At 48.3% G+C, this 20,552-nt stretch overlaps 1 protein-coding gene across 5 annotated transcripts in view; it reads right to left on the bottom strand.

Annotated features, from left to right (window-relative positions):
* Positions 1–20,552, bottom strand: part of MEGF6 (multiple EGF like domains 6) — a 117,116-nt gene that overhangs the window by 35,672 nt on the left and 60,892 nt on the right. For 4 of the 5 annotated variants that reach the window (XM_052792309.1, XM_052792310.1, XM_052792311.1 and 1 more), the window contains 4 exons: positions 13,289–13,411; positions 3,881–4,006; positions 2,841–2,963; positions 2,311–2,433 (listed from right to left, as the gene is read on the bottom strand). In XM_052792309.1, coding sequence (XP_052648269.1) covers positions 2,311–2,433; positions 2,841–2,963; positions 3,881–4,006; positions 13,289–13,411 — 495 coding nt within the window. The remainder of the gene's footprint in view (positions 1–2,310; positions 2,434–2,840; positions 2,964–3,880; positions 4,007–13,288; positions 13,412–20,552) is intronic. The other variant, XM_052792313.1, reaches the window with a different exon arrangement.

Below are 20,552 nucleotides of genomic sequence, written 5' to 3'. Positions count from 1 at the left end.
AGGATTTTTCAGCTTCTCATGCCCAGCCAGCAAGAAAGCTGGAGGGGCACAAGAAGTTGGCACAGGACACAGCCAGGGCACCTGACCCAAACTGGCCAACGGGGTATTCCATACCATGGGATGTCACATCTAGTATAGAAACTGGGGGGAGCTGGGGCAGGGGGATCCCTGCTTGGGGACTAACTGGGTGTCGATTGGCAGGGGGTGAGCAATTGCACTGTGCATCATTTGTATATTCCAATCTTTTTACTATTACTGTTGTCATTTTATTAGGTTAGTTTTTGATTGGTTGTTAGGTTTTGATAGTTGTTGTTAGGTTTTGATAGTTGGTTGTTAGGTTTTGATAGTTGTTGTTAGGTTTTGATAGTTGGTTGTTAGGTTTTGATAGTTGGTTGTTAGGTTTTGATAGTTGTTGTTAGGTTTTGATAGTTGGTTGTTAGGTTTTGATAGTTGTTGTTAGGTTTTGATAGTTGGTTGTTAGGTTTTGATAGTTGTTGTTAGGTTTTGATAGGTTTTTGATGGCTTTTGAATTATTAGTAAAACAAAAACTATCAAAAACTATCAAAAACTATCAAAAACTATCAAAAACTATCAAAAACTATCAAAAACTATCAAAAACTATCAAAAACTATCAAAAACTATCAAAAACTATCAAAAACTATCAAAAACTATCAAAAACTATCAAAAACTATCAAAAACTATCAAAAACTATCAAAAACTATCAAAAACTATCAAAAACTATCAAAAACTATCAAAAACTATCAAAAACTATCAAAAACTATCAAAAACTATCAAAAACTATCAAAAACTATCAAAAACTATCAAAAACTATCAAAAACTATCAAAAACTATCAAAAACTATCAAAAACTATCAAAAACTATCAAAAACTATCAAAAACTATCAAAAACTATCAAAAACTATCAAAAACTATCAAAAACTATCAAAAACTATCAAAAACTATCAAAAACTATCAAAAACTATCAAAAACTATCAAAAACTATCAAAAACTATCAAAAACTATCAAAAACTATCAAAAACTATCAAAAACTATCAAAAACTATCAAAAACTATCAAAAACTATCAAAAACTATCAAAAACTATCAAAAACTATCAAAAACTATCAAAAACTATCAAAAACTATCAAAAACTATCAAAAACTATCAAAAACTATCAAAAACTATCAAAAACTATCAAAAACTATCAAAAACTATCAATCGCTGTTGTCATTTTATTAGTGTTATCATCATCATTATTAGTTTCTTCTTTTCTGTTCTATTAACCTGTTCTTATCTCAAACTGCAAGTTTTACTACTTTTTTCCTGATTTTCTCCCCGTCCCACTGGGTGGGGGGGCAGTGAGTGAGCAGCTGCGTGGTGCTTAGTTGCTGCCTGGGGTTAAACCATGCCACAGTGCTAGGTGAGGAGGAGGTAGCTAAGATTTATTAGGCATAGATCTGGCTTCCTAATCCAATCCCCTGTAAGCCTTGCTGGCTATCTATCTTAACACCAACAGCTAAAGGTAAATGTGCAGTTGCATGTGAAACTGAGCTATGGGATTTTTTTTTTTTTTTTCAGAACATGCAGTGTGAGATAAGCCATGTTCCTAGGAAGAAAGGTGTGTATGTGCTTAGGCTCTTAAATAGCATGTCATCAGTCTAGTTCCTAACGTTGCTCTCAGTTTGATGCTTTTCAAGACCAATTTATGGTCTTCAAAGCCTTACCCTCCTACCCTTGGCCACTTCCCAGGGAGAGCTGCAGCAGCTGCACAGGCAGAGCATCACGGCTTCCAGTAACACCAGCTGCCAGCCCTGGTGGCTTTCATCTGCAAGGGGGCTGCTAGTGCTAAACGCCGATCAATCCGCTTTGGACTAGCCCTGCTGCTGCGTATTAGCTGAACAAAGACATACGGACAACCTCGCTCAGTCTTGCATAATAGTGTTTTTTTCTTTTCTTGATGGGAGCAGATGCAATCACTTCACTAGCTCAATTCCTTCTTCGGTTACACATCTGCAGCTGACTGAATTCATCCAACAAAGTCCCCAAGAGCAGAGCTTGGCCTGGTTGGAGCCAAATGGCTCCAGATAAATCTCCTAAACCAGCAAAAGTAGCTTCATGGTAACTTTAAAGATCAAAGTTTTTTATCTTGGTGGGAGAGTAAACAGCCCCAGACCTGCTTGTGAAATTTGTCAAAAAAAGATGGCTATAACTCAGCCCCACCAATTCCCAGAGGAGAGTGCACAAACACTTGCCCGCAGAAGCAAACCCGCCTCCCGTCCCCACCCGAGGTGGGGGTCTGGCCGCAGTACTCACGGTAGCATTGCTTGCCGTCTGCCCCCAGCTCGTAGCCCGGGTTACAGGTACACTTAAAGGAGCCCCGAGTGTTGAGACACCGGTGTGCGCACATGGCTAGTCCGGTCAGACATTCATTCACGTCTGCAAGAGATGAGCAATCAATAAGCAAAGCAGGTTGAGCCATAAACTTTCTTTCAAAGGGACAGTTGTTTGTTACTATCTTCACGTTTCTCGCACCCTGAATTCTTCACTGGGGCCTAGACCAACAAAGAAACGGAGCTAAGAGTTCAGAATTACTGTATGGCTTCCTAGGAAATTGGAGCACATGGAACTCGAGTTTTGTTCCAGACGACAACTCGAGCAGGGCTCTTGGACAGACATCAGCTGAGCACCTTCATGCCACTGCTCTGGAAGGCTTGTGCATCACATCATCAAATTCACAAATGCTGATAGCTGCTATGACGGAGCACTACACCCCGTGAGACACAGTTGGTTTTCTCCGTGAAAGCTTTGTCGTAGGGAACGAACTTACTTAACTTTTAGCTTACCTTCACAGGCCTTATTGTCAGGCGCCAGGCGGTAGCCAGGGTGGCACTCGCAGCGAGCTGTTCCACGGTGGTTGTGGCACCGGTGCATGCAGCCCCCGTTCCTGTCGGTGCAGGGGTTCCTCACTGCAGGTCAAAGCAGAAGAGGCAGGCTCAATTTCATGCTAATCCTAGCTCCTACTGGCATCACGCTTATGGGAGAAGAGAGCATCAAGCAGTTAGTTAGTTATGCCTAGCAAAAAAAAAGTTTGGAATCCGTGAAAGAAAGACCATTCTCCACCAGACAGAAAAATCTCTGCTACTGCTCTCTGTTTACTGCTCCAGCCAGGCAGGAGGATTTACATGGCATGAGATCCCACAAAGGGCGGGCACTAACCTGAGTAAAACCTTTCCAGCAGAAGCTTAGCACAGGCACGTCCCTCTACAGAGATTACAGAGCGAATGCTAGGCAAATTTGCTTCAAGTGCTCCTATCAGGACGTTTGCCAATCTCTGACCTCCTCCAGGATCTGGACGGATGCTACAAAACCCTACCGACTGCTGCGTTTCTAATATCCCAGTTGTTCCTTTTCCCTTAGCAACTTCACAGCTGAAGACTTCCCTCCTTCTACTTCTTGAATGCCAATTGAGAAGGAGAAGATTAAACTTCTGCTCTATATCCCCTTCAGCTTCTCTCCCTCCTGCAGCCGGGAGCAGGTCAGCCAGAAAGCCGTCTGCAAGCGGGGGAAGAAGATCCCGTCCCGCTGGAACACGCTGCTGTTCCTTCACTTTCTCAGAAGTGCGTGCCTTCATACAATTTCATTTTTGTTGGCTACGCTCCTTCAGCTCTTCCTAGCCTTTCAGAATAAGCTGCAGAGTATGTCCATGACAACATAACATGCAGAGTTTTTACTGGAGAGAGACATCCCGGCCCGATCTATTTGATGGCTGAGCGTGCAAGTGCATGCTCCCTATTCCCCCCAACTCCCAGCTGCCCCTGAAAAAAAAAAGGCCAAAGCAAAACTCAGCCCCCCCAGCTTCCCGAGCACGCTCAAGGGGACTCACAGACGCAGCGTTTGCCGTCTTCCCGCAGCTGGTAATTGTGCCGGCACTGGCACTGGTGCTGTGTCAGCGTCACCTGCACGCAGTTGTGTTCACAGCCGCCGTTGTTCAGGGCGCACGTGTTCACCGCTACGAGGCAAAGGGACAGAACGTTCCTCACAAAATAACGGTGCCTGGATGGGTCTCTTGCACAGGACCAGGGCAAATTGCACACGCTTAGCCAGAGCACTGCTAATGATGAGAACTTAAAATTGGGGCATATTCAACCTGTGCTAAAGCGAGAGGCGCGCTAAATGCGAGCTGTTGCTACAAACCTCTGTTCTGTAGGCAGTGTGCGAGAGGGGGCCCCCACCGCTGTGCCTGAGAGGGACCTTGGGCAGACCCCCTCGAGACAGGCACCCTTTTCTAAGGCTCAACCGTGTCAGGTAGCAGCTTAAAATCGCTCTTTTCTACAATAAGAGTTCCCAGCAGCTCTCCTGGGAGGCGAGACCAGGATGCGGGGGTCTGGGCTGGGTCCTCTGCAGTATTACATGGGAGGGAAGCTGACGGCCAGCACGCTCCCTAACAAGCATCAGCCCTCTCCGAAGGGTGCCTGTGTCCACAGGTGGGCTTTTCGCGCTGCGTTATAGCTGAAATTCTCATAACTTTGTTCAAAGCCAGTCACTGCGGGTGCAACGCCACAGCTAGTTCAGCTTAATTTCTGCTCAGTGAGAGTTGCACACAGACGTATTGAGGTTTTCCCCATAACAAAACGATACGGAAAACTAAATTTCCAGCTCCGTGCCATGCAAAAGACACCGGTTACACAGGGCAAGGCCCAGCAGGTACCATCAGTTCTTCTGGAAACATTTAAGGAACAATGTTTTAAGATGCATCCCGCATGTCCATACTTCGATCGGGTCTAACACCCCCCACCCAGCTCAGTGCTTCGACTAGGAGATTTCTGCATGAAAGTTAGGACGCTTGTCCTCGTCCATGCTGCGAGTAACTGATGCTGTAACCAGCAGTCGCTGAGCTGGAGCACACGGGGATACGCTGGCGGGAACTGTGATTTCATCCTAAGTGCAGGCGGGACTGGGAATTGAGATTCCCGACTGGTGTTCCTGGCCGTGCCACAGCGTTTCTGTGTGGCCTTGCGCAAGGCGCTTTCCTGCCCAAAGGATTTCAAACAGTCAGAAAACAGAAGGTTTTGCCTAGGCTACGGCAGAAAACAGATCTTCTGACCAAACATGTGGACTATCTTCTCTTTACAAGCTTGCTATCATTAATCAGCCTTAAAATAGCCTTCTCCTCCCCCCTCTCTGTTCTTATAATCTGGGACTCCTCTGCAGGATAAGCAACAAAAGCACTATGTTTAACCGGAGATGCGTGCACCTTGCAACCAGCAAGCGGGCAGAGTTTGCCTGCTTATTTTTACTAGGCTGCAGCTATCCAGGACTACTGACCTTGTTGTATCCAGGAGAAATCTGAGCTAGAAAACAAAGCAGGGAGGGACTTTCTGGAGCAGGATTCACAGACTCTGGTAGATAAGCCATCTTGGGGTAACTAACTCCATGCCTCCAAAGTGCTGAAAGTCTCCTCTTAGACCACTGCATGTCTCCTGAGTTAGCCTCCTTAATTGGTGAGCATCTCAAACAGACTGCTCCTAAGAGAGGCGTCCCTTACAGGAACTGAGAAATTGGCCCTTAAAGTCTGTTCTTCCTCTTAGGAGACACGAATGTGCACGAAACACCCAACATGCTGCACATCAAAGCTGTGGGGGTGCAACATGGCTAAAACCCAGCCACTGTCTGGGGTGGAAACCCAGACCTGCTTTCCATAAGCAGAACGGTACGATGAGTTGTGCTCTCACACATTTCTGACCTATTTTTCAAACTCCAGGATCAACTAATGTGCTGACTCTGAGGAATCTTACAAGAAAAGCTAAAAATACCTCTAATGAAAAACATCTCTCCACAAGCTAACGCTTCAGGTAATCACAGTGCCCTCAACAACCTCGAGAGTTTTGCTAAGCAGGCGAGCCTGGGAAGCACATGCTAGTAAAAGTCTCCGTTTTTAAGGAGCTCTCTGAGTCCCAAGGGAAGGTGGGTCGGTCAGACAGCCGTGCCCAGGGCGCAGGCTGGGTCAGGTACCAACACCTTGCAATAGCAAGGCTCTGCCAGTGCCTTACCCAGGTATTCAAAAGACTATTTTCTATAGACAGAGTACTGAACGTAATTTGATTAAGCCTCTCTTGTATATTAGTGAAAAGCAAATATTTGGCACAGGAGGAAAATAAAAGGCAAACCCAAATATTCACTTTTATTTTTTCTGCAAACAGTTCCCCTACAAAAAAATACGCCTTGACTCACAGCTGAGGAGCGCTCTCATTTCAAACTTTTCAAAACTAACCTCCCCTTGTATGCCTCTAACTAACTAAACAACATTTGGGGGAATAAAAGTGACTTAATTGGGTCAGAGTATTGCCATACACAACATACGGCTGGAGCGAGAACTATCAGTTTATGTTAGCTGTGCTGACATTGTTTCCTTTAATCCATTTGGAAGGAAACAACAGAAATACTCGACGTTCCTGAAAAGTTATGGGTCAGAGTTACAGTACTCAAGCTTTAGCAGAGACGGGTGGTCGTTTTAAAATATCCTGATATATTAAAGTGTTTAATAACATATATATTCCAAAATACCCATAAATAATGTGCTTGTTGGAGTGCTTTTTTTAAAAAGAAGTAAAACAATGCTAATGCCTGCCAAAACATTCCTTCATACGGGAAGAGTACTGGGCCAATGTGTAACAAGCCAACGCGTCTTACGTCTAAAATAACCTCCCAGTATGCAGTTATTCGTATGAATTTGCAGTCTGAATAATCGCCCTCCTCACATACCTCTAAAAGACCACTTTTCAGACTGGAAAATCTGAAGTCCAGGATTGTCTTTATCATATAAGATTTAAGCAGGCAGAAATCCTGTAAGGTTGGATACAGCAGACTTTCCAAAAGCGTTACTCCTACACACAAGAAGATGAACACGTCTCTCTGGGTTGCCCCGACCGGCGCGCTGAGGCACGGTACCCACGCCATACCCCGCGGCAGCCGTGGAGCGATGGAGCTTTGTCACGGCAAAAACTGCTCCTGAGCGGCAGAGGAAACTTCAGGCACTCGACGGGTGGGATGTGGCAACGCTCGGCGACCGCAAGCGGCTCAAGTAGGGTACGGATGCCAACTAAAAGGACGCGTGCGCCTGTTCCAGCGAGTCCTCCTCGGCCAAGGCGTTTAAGCGCAACCGAGTACCGGCACCACTTACGCGGATCTTAACCGACGCTGTCTGCGGACCGCTCAGAGAACGGAAAAGGTGAAGCAGCGAGACCGCAGGGCTCTTACGGAGCATTTTCTTTCCTCTTACGTTTCTTTTAGTATACCTTATTTGCTAGCAAATGTACTCTTCAAGGCTAATAACCCCACCTGAGCCTCCCCATTCTGCGATTGCGCACGATGACGAAGGGGCCGGCACACGCCGTTGTCTCGGCCATCGCGGGTACGTTCCAGAGCACTACGGGTAATGGGAACCAGAAGTCCTTCTCTGCCAAGAGACTTATGCGCGGGGAAGAAGTGGCTGGCATCACTGGCTATACGGTGCTCGTAAGCTATACAGCACTGGTGGCACGTGCGCGATGTAACGAGCAAAGCAATCGCGTCCTGCGGCGTCGCGCAGAGCCACCCACGGCGCGCCGACTGGCGGGGTGCTTGTGCAGCACCGCGGTTTTGCTAAGACACGACCTAATTCAATTTAAGAATTGGGAATAATAAGACGAAACAAATGAAACGTGTTAAAACTGGTTTGGGTGTCTTTCCATCAAAGCTAGGGCCTTCTAATTCTGGGTCTCCTTAGCTGGCTTCTCGCAGAGTAACAGCCAGCAGACCTCACTGCTGGCCTTGTTTTAATTACCGCTTGGTTTTTTGCTGTTTACAGAACCACTCTAAAAATATTTCCATTCCCAGATGCTTTTCCTAGCTTAACATTTCTGTGACAATGTTGCCAAACCCAGTGTCATCTTGTACATCACACACATTTTTGTAATTAAAGCTCAGACAGATTTTCCACAGATGATATTTCATCGTCTGCAAGAGGGACATTACTCCCCTCCCCTCTGTCTGAAGGGAGGGCAGTGCTGCTGAAAGATGCTAGCTCCTAGATTCCCACCCTCTCGGGCCCGGGAAACAGATAAAAAGGCATGAAAAGGACATTGTTACTACTGGTCACACATGGGAAGCAGGTCTGCGAAGCAGCCGACTAACACAGGAGTCAATTTAATAACTGAGCTACCGGAGCTCTGCACCCTCCAGCTGACCCTCGCGACATGGGAAGAGCTGAATTCAGCCCCTGCAGCTACACTGCAACCTCCCGGGAGCCGAGCGGTGCCGCTCGCTCAGCCCGGGGGCCGTTAGCAACGTCACACCGTTGGCATTCGCTCCCTCTGCACCTCTCCCCGGCAGCCCCCAAAGCTCTGCAAGCAGCGAGCCAATACTTTAAAAGTAACCGTAAGCAGCTGTAACTAGAACTGAGCATGACGTTCCCTTTTGCAGCATCACATGAAACCATCGATTCTAAGAAACGGCTGAGAAACATGCCACTGGGCAAAGAAAAAGTCAGATTTTCTAAAACGTGCGAGTTGCCTGTACAATGCATGCAAATTGAAAACCTCTACCAAGTCCATGTGGACGATTACCCTCTGCGTGCATAGTTCGAGCCCACACAAACCTTTACGGCATAGTCCTTCTGCTCACTATATATAAATCGCCACTATAGTTGAGATTTCTTCATTTGGAGTACTCTTAATACAAATAGGGATACATCATGTAATCCCAAAGTGATTTATTCTAACCTCAGACAATTTCCAGAAACATGTTGTGTGTTAATACAGACCATCTCTCTCCTCTGCAGGCCAACAAAAGCAATTGGCTCAGATTAAGTTCTTTGCCTTGGACTGGATTTCATCCCTCTGCTGAAATAGCGGAGAAGGACCTGAAGATGTCAGCTTCCTGCCTCCCGCCCATGTGGTTCTGATAAAGAAAGAGGTAATTTCAGGACGTCCAATGACTCTTTTTGTTCTGTTTCACTTTCAATAGAAAGGCCTGCTCTTTTTCTCCCTCCCTTCTGTATTCAGATCATCAGCAACTTGCTATATTTGACCAGCAGAGAGGCAATAAAAGAATCTTGCACAACTGAGCTGCAGATTACCCATAGCATCAGCAAGGGCTGAGAGTTGCTGCGAGACCCAGAGCAGGACACAGGAAGGTGGTGAGATTTAAGAATCCCCTGTTGGGCTGTGCGTAGAGCCAGGCTCTGCTTGTGCTGGAAAATGTACCAACACCCTGGCAGAAAAATGCTTTTAAAGGCAAAAGGTTTCTTCCAATCCTACAAAACACAAGTGCCAATCTAAACAGCTCTTTACATGGAACTGCAATACCCTTCATAGGAGATTGCTTTTAAAGGTGCCTAGGTAACTTCTGAAAACTTTTGCTGATTTTTCCCTGCATTGCGCCTCGCTTAATCATCTGCAATACTGAGCACAAAGATGCAAACTACCGCCAAGGGTGCAAAGCCATCAAAAGAAAGTAGCACAAGATTTTATCTGTCTTCCCATTCTTTGACGTCTTCAGGAATAAAACAGGCTTTGGCTTCCCATCCCAAGCTTGGAATAATAGTTCAGCCAGAGGGTGGAAAAGGACCGATCACCCTGAGTCCACCCCCCAAGAGCTGAGCTCCTCGCCCAGCCCTGCCCTCCCAGGGTTAACAGCCACCAGCCTCCGCAGGGGAATTCTGGAGCGCCCCGCTTCAGGCAGTGCTGCCGATTAATTGAAGCCTTTGTGGGTTTGTGGGAATCGGAAAACATTTAAAGAATTAGATCCGCGGGTTTACAGACCGTCGCTAGGAACTTCATGGCAATCACCTTTTTCTGTCTCCAGAATGCTTTCTGGCCTGCATTGCTGCTCGCTGGGGCTGCCAGCAGCTTCCCAAAGCCCATCTCCGTGCTTGACCCAGCTCTCGGCTGCAAGTCTCCCCGCAGCCCTGGCTCGGCTCACCAGCAGTGAATTCCCCTGCCTCTAAGGGCAGAGCAGTTCTGGAGCGGAGAGGAATGGACGGGAGAGTCTCACTGTCTCCAGTTCTCTTTAGTCCTAGCCCATTCCTTTTATTTAGTGGCAATTTTTTCCTGTTTCAGCAGCACTGAATCTTACCTGTCCAGCAAAATTAGAGGATATCCCAACTTGAAGAGAAACACAGCTTTTATCAGTTAACCTAATTCCTCAGAACCACGCAGGGCAACAAAATCTTGGTTGAAGTGCCTGGAACGTCACAGGAGTGAAGAAACGTGGCTCAGGTCCTCCTGAGCAAAACCCACCACCTCTTGCTACCTTCAGCCTGAGAAAGCAGCAGCCAGGCACTGCAACGTCTCCGCTCTGTTCCTTGCGACGGAGGTTACCTGCCCAAACACACCTACTCCGACCTGTGCAGCATCATGCTACAGCTCTAGCTTTGCCGTACACCGCAACCGAGCTCTTCGTAGGTACCGACCGACGCAGCAGCTATAAAGCAGTTCATTACTCAGCTATCTAATTTCACCCGGATAGGGAGGATATCACTGTGCCTCCTTTCTGTGCCACCCCCGTGCAGCCTCCAAGGCACTGAAAAGCATCTCTGCTCCAGGGGACACCCCGTTACGGGTCCCCAGCACCCCCGCGGCTTTGACGGGTGCTCACGCTGCTTTCCACCGCTCGGTCGTGTTGCTCTACCTTTCTGTCACAGCTGGCCTTAAGCTCGGCATTTAGCGAGAGAAAATGCTTTCCTCTTCCCCAGGGGTGCTGGGAAAGGACTCCTGAAACACAAAAATTGCAGTGCGAGGGGCGGGTGTGTTGAGCGAGCCCTCTTGCCTTTGCTGCTGCCGCCTGCACGCTGCCCGCGCCCCGCCATCGCTGCCCGGTAACTCTTGTCAAGAATGCTGGCTTAATAAAAACCGTGTGATTTCCAAGATCAAGTCGGAGCAAAGCCTCCGACTTTGCAGTGTAAATATTTATGTAGACCAAGGAAAGAACCATGTGCATGTACTTGCGAAAGCACCGCAGAAAGCGAGCGCACGCTCAGGGGCCTAGGATTATTTCAAAGTGACCCACAGAAAGCCGCCCGGCCGGACCGCACACCGCTGCCCGGCTCGGGGGCTTCCCATCCGAGCATCCCCCTGCAACGAATCCACAGGGGTGGAAAGCCGTGCACAAGGGACCGAGCATCAAACGGGGCAGTCGTGGCACGTGGGCACCCGTGGCACAAGGCAATCTTACGTCTGTGGGTACACAGAGGGCACCCATGAACACCGGCAGAGGAGTAACCTCTAAGTCTGTGCTCTGTTCAGAGCTTTTACAAGAAAAAGATGTTTACTTCCACCCCTCCGCACAACCGGCTTAATAGGTTAGTACAGAGCTATTACGAAAGTGTGATATATATACACATATACGCACATTTCTGTCACAGAAGTGTAAAGAACAAAAGGCACCACCCCTGAAGGGAGAAAGCCAGATTTTTAGGTCTGCCCTGTTGTTATTTTAGAACCAGGATTGGCCAATTCTGTAGCGAGAGTTTTCACTCGCCCTGCCTGGTTTGGTCTCCTTTCCTGCGTACTTTGGGGATCGCAGGGGCACAGGCACCGCTGAACTAACAGCAGAGCCTGCCAGCTCCGCTCCCCAGAGCTTCAGAAACTGCCCGAGTTACTCCCGTAGTAGATCAGGTTTCATGAACAGAGACTTCCTAATTTTGGCAGATGAATTCCAACACTGTGCACATTATGGCAAATACTTGCTCAGAAGTTTAATGCAAAGCAGGTTCGCAGCGCTCGGCGCAAGCAGCGGGGAGCAGGGAAGCCCTGCCTGCCCAGACCCCGGCAGAAATGCTCTGCGCATCACAGCCACACGAGCAGGTAAGCCTGAAGAACGAAAGCAAAGAAGGGAAATTGCTTTTAAACACGAGATTTCTCCCTGTAGTGATCCCTTTTAGACTTTCTCGGGAAATTGTTTCACCTTCTGGGGCTGACCCCGCTGAGAACACTCCTTATTTCAGTTTGTCTCACGTTTTATTCTGTGAGGCAGAGGCGGCAGAATCACTGAATACCGCAAAAAATGAGAACTACATATTACGAAGACAATTATCAGATGACAGACCACATACACGCTTACATGCAAACAGTAGCAATGCATCGCCACGAACACAAGTTTACATGTTCAGTGCTAGAGCAGCGGGCTGGGAACGATTGGCTTGTTTCTCGATTTGCAATCCTTTTGCTTCTGGGTTTTTCCAGCGTGATATAGGGCACTAAGTGAAGCTGCACCTTAAGCGTATGTCTCGCTGCACTTGTTAGAGTATCATCACATAGCAGGGGCAGTTGTGGAAAGATGTGCGGTCTGTGCTGCTCTGGGCATGGTGGGTACCACTCCCCAGATGGCTCTTTTTTCTGCTCACCTCACTGTTCCCATCTGCAACACGCAGGCTCACAGACTTGTTTTTAGCAAACTCTGGAACATGACTATATTCTGAGAAAAAAACCCCAGCAAATGGCCTTTGAAATACCATCGCCCAGGAATTCTTTCCACTTGTATGAAAATATCCCTCAAAAAATGGAAAAAAGTGTCAAATAAAGCTGTGAGGGAGAAGTGGTTTAATAAAAACAACAGCAGCAGATGCTGGAAAGGCTGACTTCAAGCTCCGCCCCGGTGTTCCCTAGCCTCTAGTTTGGAGCAGGCAAACAACAATATTTCAACAAATTGGCCCAGAAATCAACTGCAAGCCAGACCTGGCATCTGAATTGTAATGTCTGGACACGCACCATCCAAGCGGACACATGACCAACATCCCAGAGAAGAGGGTTTCCAGATTATTATGGACACAGTTCCACGGTTATTTTCACTTGTCTGTCACACCTAGTGCCTACCACACAGACTAGGGAAATAGTTGAGGGAAAAATGAAGACTGACTTCAACCTTTTCATAGTCTACTTCATGTATTAGTTCTGAAAATGCTGTATCAGATACACCCTTTATCGAAAGCAGAAGCACCAAAGCACCGTGAGTTACTTCTCCTGAACCAGAATAAACAAAGGAACTGCAAAGAAGTCAAAATGGTACGTGTCCGCACTGAAGAACAGCAAACGTCATGAACCCAGTAATAGAAACATGTTAGGGATGACTACCGGGATCCTGAGAAACAAAGGAACACACAATCCATCACCGTCATCTCAAATGCCCTGTGCAGAGGACAGATGTGTGTGGGTAAGCCAACATATGCATTTTTTGTACGATGCCACGCATTTACAGGTAGGAAAAGGGCTATGAAGAATTAAAGATTCTCAAGAAATTTAAAACTATGACTTACCAATGCAGGTCCTGCCATCTGTGTGCAGGCGAAAGCCTGGCTTGCATTCACAATAATAAGACCCAAGGGTGTTCACACATCTGTGCTGGCAGCCTCCATTGTGGACCTGGCACTCGTCAACATCTGCAAAAGAAAAGGGAGGAGGGGAAAAAATTCAGAGGAGTGGGCACGACAGTATCTGAAGTCAGGATTATTTATCCTCTGTTGACTGACTCCAGATTTGAGGAACAAATGCAGAGGGAACAAGATTGCCATTTCATTACGGTTAATCAGTCAAGCTCTTTAAGAAATTTCAAGGACAAACATGCAATCGGGGGGTGGGTGGGGGGGAGAGCATCTTATCTGTCAATCGGCATAAACCATCCTTCAGCTTGCTCACCTCGCAATGGTCGCTTTTCCCATCACTCTAAGATTATGGATTAATCGATATTTTACACCTCCTTACTCTTCCCGTGTTGAAACCAGGCTGGGCTAGTCCATTTGTTACTTGGAGGAATGGTGGGAGCAAACACCTAACGTTACAGACAGAAGTGAGGGGGAATGATATGAAGCAGCAAAGTTCAAGGCCGCGGTGCTGCAGCAGCAGATGCTCTCACCCTGCTGAGCCAGCCCCGTCCTCTTGCAGCACAAGCTGGCTTCCACCGAGCTCAGCCACGTGCCAAAAGTGAGAGGTTTTACTGTCACGCTTCTCATCGCAGTACTTCGCAAGCATTTTGCACCATTTATGCCTGGGACTCACTTGGCCTGCTGCTGAAACGCAGCAAAACCTGGGGTATCTGGGGACAAACTATGCTTGGAAGTGCTACGCGTCACCGGCAACAAGAAAGAAAACACGTTAATACCTGGAGAAAGTCATTATGATGGAGTCGTTCATAACTAGAGGATACTTAAGAACGTGATGAAGCCCAACCGGACCCCCAACCACAAAGGGCGAGGCTCTGACCGCAGCTCCCCAGCCCTCTCCTCCCAGCTCCACGACCGGGGCAAGCCCGGGAGAACGGAGGCAGCCATTCCTGCGACACGGAAGCCACCTGGCCAGTAAAACTGTGCATGTCCATTTCTATTGGGAAAACTACAGGCCCTCAAACAAAAGGCATTCTCTGAGCCAGAAAAATCTTCTGCCAAGTGCTGAGCAATCTTTCAAGAGCTGAAATGGGAACTAGCCAGGGAGTTTGTGGTAAAAAAATCCTGCTAGGTTTTATTATCAAAGCTTCAAAACCAGGGAGGTAGACAGCAGTGTGCTACAGAAAGGGAGTTTCGTTCCTGTTTCACCGACCTTAAATTGCCTTTAAGCGCTGGGAATAACTTCCAGAACAGAGAAGAACTGCAAAAATGTTTGGAGCGCCCAGTTACATGCTGCTAACTAAGATGCAGATCAGAAGCTTGTCAAAGGCAATTTCAAGTTTCTGAGACATAAGACTCCTTCATATGGCTATAATTAGAAATAATAGAGATGACTGTGGATAGAGCTGCACAATTTCTTAATTCCTGCCACTTGTGTGTGTGTGTACACGTACGCTACCTTTCAGACTGGAAAGGATCAAAGATCTCCAGTCAGATGGGGGAACCAGATCACATTCACGCCAACGGCAAAACAGCTAACCAGCAATTCTTTTTTCCACAGAGAGAAAACTTCAGTAGCTTTGGGGCTATTAGCGTTTCTACGCACTTTCTGCAGTTTGTGAAGACGTTCTCAGCACGCACCACCGTTTCCCGCTGGCGCAGCGACAGGGTCACGCAAGCAGCAGGACGATACAGAGCCAAGCGGAGCAACGAACCAGCACCGTTTCATCAATGACTGTTACTAATAAGATAAAGAAACATTTTCTCAATGAATCACGGCAGGGCGTTGCCCCTGACCGTGTCTTTGCAAGCCAGTGGTGCAAAAACCTGCTCAAGCCTCACCCTTGCCCATCGCCTGCCTGCAATCCGCTCCCCTGCCCGAAGCATCGCCCAGCTCCCCGCTTGCTCTTACCTGATCGCAGCTACAGCTCTCACTGGGGAGGCAAAGCGCATCCAAAGCCACAGGAAAAGCGGAAACGCAACCTTGACTGAAGCCAGCGCTGAAATTTTACATTAATTGGATAGATTTTTACATTAATCAGATTAACTGCCTACAAAAATCAGCTAGCGGCAAGCAAACGGACTGGGTCAGGGAAGAAATGGGAAGCAAAGTGGGAAAGGTGATGCTTGTTTGACTCGATGTTTCTGAGCTACACACTAATAATGAAAAATGATTGTTTTCTCAGAATACTTTTCATTAGAAGGCTTCTCACAGCTTAAAAACTTAAAAGCTAAGGGTCAGAGCACATGAAAATGGCCCTCTGCCCTTCCTCTCCCGGCGATGTCCAGTGAACCCACAATCTCCCTTCTGAGGTCTTGCTGCAATGGCCATACAAGGCTCCCTCTTCAGAGCTCCCCAATGTAGCTGTAGTCTTCATGAACTGGGCAGAAAATGGTAATTTCTGTAATGCCTTTGCTCATTCAGCGGGCTGTAGATTCCTCCTCTGAGCACTTTAGAAGGTTTGGTATTTTCTTCCTGTTTTTTCCAAGACACTTAATTTTTAAAGAAAGGAAAATGAATTGATTTTTGAGGTGAAACATAAGATTTAAGTGATGCTCTCCTAAGAGTAACCCAAATCCAAGCCAGCTTTTTGGGGGGGGAAAAATGCTGCGGCATGAATCTGAGAAGCCTGTCAAAGCAACCTAGCCCTAATTAAATAATTTCCCTCTGTGAAGGCTTTACACAATTTGGATGCTACAGAGCCCTAGAGCCCCTGATGCACTCACTACTCACACAGCCAGGGCAGCAAACTCATCGGGAGCAACACCGGAGCGCGCGTCCTCCCAAGCCCTTCCTCTAGGAGCGGCCGGCAGCTTCCGAACCTGCAGCTCCCCAGCATCCCCAAAAAACTTGAACTTGGGTGTTCAGGTCTGATGCCTCCGAGGGGAGGTGGCCCAAGGTCCGTCACTTACCGTGAGGAGGCTGGCACTTCTGTCCTCAGCACGGTGGCACGAGGGAAAGACGCTGGTCTTCCCGCAGCTGCCCAGGACCAGAAGAAATGCGACGTCCCCAACGTGGGCAGTGGAAGCGTGGCCAGCCCTGCGCCTGTCCATCCAGCGCGGTGAACAAGGGACATCGTGTCTCCCAAAGAGCTCGCGGGAGCCTGGGCACAGCAGGCAGAGCCGGGCCACGTTTCATACTTTGCATTTCTACTACTACTTTTTTTTTTTTTTTTTTAACATCTCTATGGGCAGAATTAGCTATTAATACACAGAATTGGCTCTATTCAGCTGAAGAACAGGAAAGCTGGGGTTTGGGAAGATTTTATACAGAGTAGTAAAGTTTCTTGGCCTGAATTTAAATGACTATTCCACTGCTTCCCTTCAACTCTAATCTGAAACCATAGAGAATTCACCGTCCAAAAAAAGTTAGTGATGTGTTGAATAAACTTCTTAGTTTCACCCCATTACTCATCCTCAGTAATTATACATCTCCTCTCTAAACGTCTCTTCTTCCCTCTTTGTATTTTTCACCCCCTAAATCTCTGTAATTACAGAGGGCTGTCCCCACCCCAAAGCCCCCCCATCCCGTCCCACCTTGGCCTGGGAAAGCAGCCAGCCCTTCCTCACACCCCGGCTCTGCCCCGGCCACAGAAACGCCCATCACCTTCATCGCCGCACGCTCCCCACGTAACCCGCCATGGCCCGTTTTCCCTTCTGGAGCCTCGCTTATCCCCTCCTGCAGTAACAGAGAGATTTTTTGACATAGGCTACATGATGGTGTGACCAAAATAAAACCTCCCATCCTTCGCGCCCCCAACAAGAAGGCAGCAGCGTCATCCCCCAGGAAATCTTAGGTTTGCGTCTTTGGAAATAACGCAACCGTGCCATTTGCCCAAACAAATTCAGACTTTGGTATGAGGGCACAGAGAGAGGCAGTACCTCCTGGGCGGATGCTCGATGGAGAGTTTGCATTTTCTGGCGGGGACCAGTTGCTTTCGGTCCTCGGGCTGCGGCTGCCACAGCAGCTGCGCAAACGCTCACGGAGGGGGAGAGGAGCGCGAGCTCACTCATGGCTCCGTGACATAGCAGGGCTTTTTCTGGTTCCACCTGAAACGCATTGCTAAAAAGAAGGAACTGCAACGACAGTGTGTCGAGGCCAGCGCCGGATCCGAGAGGATCGCTTTGCCCTGCCTGAGCAACAGCAGGATTGGGAATGGTTCCCGCGCTGCTGGACGGCCCAGGAGACCCTTGCCCGTCCATGCCCAAGCACCGGGGTCTGTCCTGAAGCCCAGGACGGCTCTTCCACACCCTGCAGCAGACGACGGAGAAAGGAAAAAGGCGAGAGCTGCGTTTCCCAGCAGGACCTGCGATGGAGGAAGGGCGACGCATTGGCCCCGGGGACCGGGAGGGGACAGGTCCCCTGGCCACCCCCAGCAGCGGCAGCAGCATCTCCAACCTGCCCAGGAGTGCGCAAGTCTCGCCAGCAAGTGATTCACCCAGGAACAGAAACAGCAGCGAAGCAGCAGGAGCCGCCTCCCGGGGCCAGGACAGAGCATCGCTGTGAAGGGTCACGTTGCCCTCGGCGCACGTCTTGGCAGTACACAGACCCGAAAATCTACATGATGCTTTGCGAGACGCGGTTTGTGGCACGCCAAGGTTATTTTCCTATTGGAGAGCTGACAAAATCTGCTTGAAATTAATATAGCAAAGCAAGAAAATTAGAAGCATACAGGCTTTTCTTCCGAGGAGGGCAGCTGACACCGAGCAACCCAGAGCCACGCCAGGATGGAGCCTGCCAAGCCCACGTGCCTGCATGCTCCGCCGTGCCAGCATGGATAGGGCAGCAGATACCGGCCGAAGCCCAACAAGGCGGACACGAAAACCAAACGCAGCAAGAGGCTGGGAGTGGGACTTGGCTTATTGGGTAGGGAAACTTCCCTGCTGCGTAAGGCAACCAGAGTTCACGTCCTCATCCGCAAGGACACGGGGCTCACCCGAGAAACAGCTGATGCTCTCGTCAGCCTCTTCCCCAAACAGAAACAATCCATCGGACCTCAGATACCAGCTATGCGGACCAGCAGGGGTAATGCTGTAATTGAACGTAGGGAAGACGAACACACAACAAAAAAAAAGAGAAGAGGGTGTGAGGAGACGACTTTGGTTAAGTGCAGTCCCTGACCGTGCACAGGTCCTTTGAGAAGAAATACTATGATTTATCTCCAACAAGAGCTCCCTCTCAGAGGAAAGAAAGTGGCAACAGCAGCTCTGCAAAGTACTAAATATTTGGTACAGACGCAGTTTATCTCCTCTGAAAGGCTGAGGAGGAGGAGATGGATCCCAGCTGGAAGCACAGGCGGTAGATAGAGCAAAACTTAGCAACCTATCTGGCCAAAGATTAGTGCCAGGCTTTAATCCCTGTGGCAATTAGCCTGGATTACAGAGCAGGGCTGCAGGGAAAAGGTTAATTAAAATCCATCAAGATGAGCATGTGTGGGATTTAGCGACTTTATCTTTCCAGTACCAGTTCGTTGAAGCTAATTCAGCAATTTTAAGAAGTAAAGAGACTGGAAGGAGGCAAACCAACAGAGCAGCATGCCGGGCGGCCAAAGCCGACCGCTCCTGAGCGGAGGAGCACGGTGTTACTGCTGCTGCCCCGCACTACAGACACGGATTAGAAACTCAGGGCGCAGAACGGTGCCGGGGTGTGCTAGAAGGAAAAAACCCTGTGCATTACTGCATCTCTTGCATGTATTGCACAGCCCCTAGCGCAAATAACCTGGACACATTGGAGGCCCTGTTATTTCCACACTCCCCTTGTAGACCGTGCAGACAGGACTCAGCAATGACAAGGTCCAACAGCGCAGGGAAGAGGTGGGAGAGGACAGTGCCTTATCCCTCCTCCGCTAACCTGGGAGCCTCTCCCTCCTCCAGGATGAGGAAGAACGGTACCTGCCTCGGGCTGGTCTCGGCTTGGAATCCGAGTGGCTCACGTGAGGAGAGAAGAAAGGTCAATTGGGGTGGCCAAAATGCCTCCACACCCTCAGTTTTCATCTTGTTGTAAAACAGGCATTTGGGAAAGCCTCGAAGGCTCTTAAAGAGCTCCACTGAGATATTCGGGCCAGCATTCCTTCAGCTGCAGCCCCTCCTGACAGATGGGAGATGCCTGTAAGCTTACCCATGCTACCCATGCCATCCTCAACAGCAGCAGTTTCCAAAGGCACTTCAGGAACAGATGCATTGGTTTTACAATAATCTGATGAACAGAAAATGTATCAGGGAGCTGTTTTGCCTCAGTCACTTGCTTTGTCCTCAGCTTACCTTTTTCTGCCTTCAAGCACAGCAGCTGGGAGAGTCGCCCAGCTCTCATTTCTGCTCACATTTCTGTCTCTGGATGGTCCTGATAATTAGGTATTACTCAGAGCAGAGGTGCACGTAACAACAAGCAGGCAGCCCGCTCTCGACTTGCTGCTACACTCACCCCCTCAAACCTTCTTTCGCAGCTTAGTTTTACGCTGCTTCTCTGCACAGGGTGTCATTTTGACTAGAAGACATACCTGTGCAGAGGCACGTCAGCTTGGTCTGTGCGCTGTGCCGTGGAAGTTAACTGCACAGAGGTAAGCTCTGACACGTACCTGGCAACGGTACCAACTGATGGAACTGCAGGTCGCTATTGAAGGAGCTAATGGAAACCATATAATCAAAGAAAAGCGACCAGCTATGCTCTATGCTGTTTTCTGATGTACTTTAGAGAATCATACAGAGTCTACTTCACTGGGACAATTTAACTCAAGTCCCCGGCAGAGTACAATGATTTCTCCTGTAAAGGTTAGCTGCGTAAGGACATAAGGCATAGCATTGCAATTAGCCACTCTACAGTAAGACAAGGATCCAACAGAGCACTGTTTGTACACAGAAGGCATTTTAAGGCACTCAAGACCTCAACAGAACGTACACTGCTATTACACTAAACACCTCTTCGTTCTCCGTTTGTACAATAAAGCGCGTATACAGCAGTTCCTTGTGCTTGCTTTGCTTTTGCAGCTGGCTGACGGAAGAAAACTGCCTACAGAGAAGCATGCACTGCCTGGACTGGCAAGTGGGAACACACTTCAAGAAAACCAGTGCACAGCACTGTAAAAACCATACAATCAAGACAACGCCTGCTACTACCTGTCGAAGAGAAGCTCAAGCAGCGAAGGAAAAATGGCCAACCAAAACCACAGTCATATCAAGTTTAGGGTGAGCAACACGTCTACGA

The sequence above is a fragment of the Harpia harpyja genome, chromosome 7, assembly GCF_026419915.1.
Source record: "Harpia harpyja isolate bHarHar1 chromosome 7, bHarHar1 primary haplotype, whole genome shotgun sequence".
NCBI lineage: Eukaryota > Metazoa > Chordata > Aves > Accipitriformes > Accipitridae > Harpia > Harpia harpyja.
The sequence above is the reverse complement of the archived record's forward strand: the minus strand, read 5'-3'. Positions and strand labels throughout refer to the sequence as shown.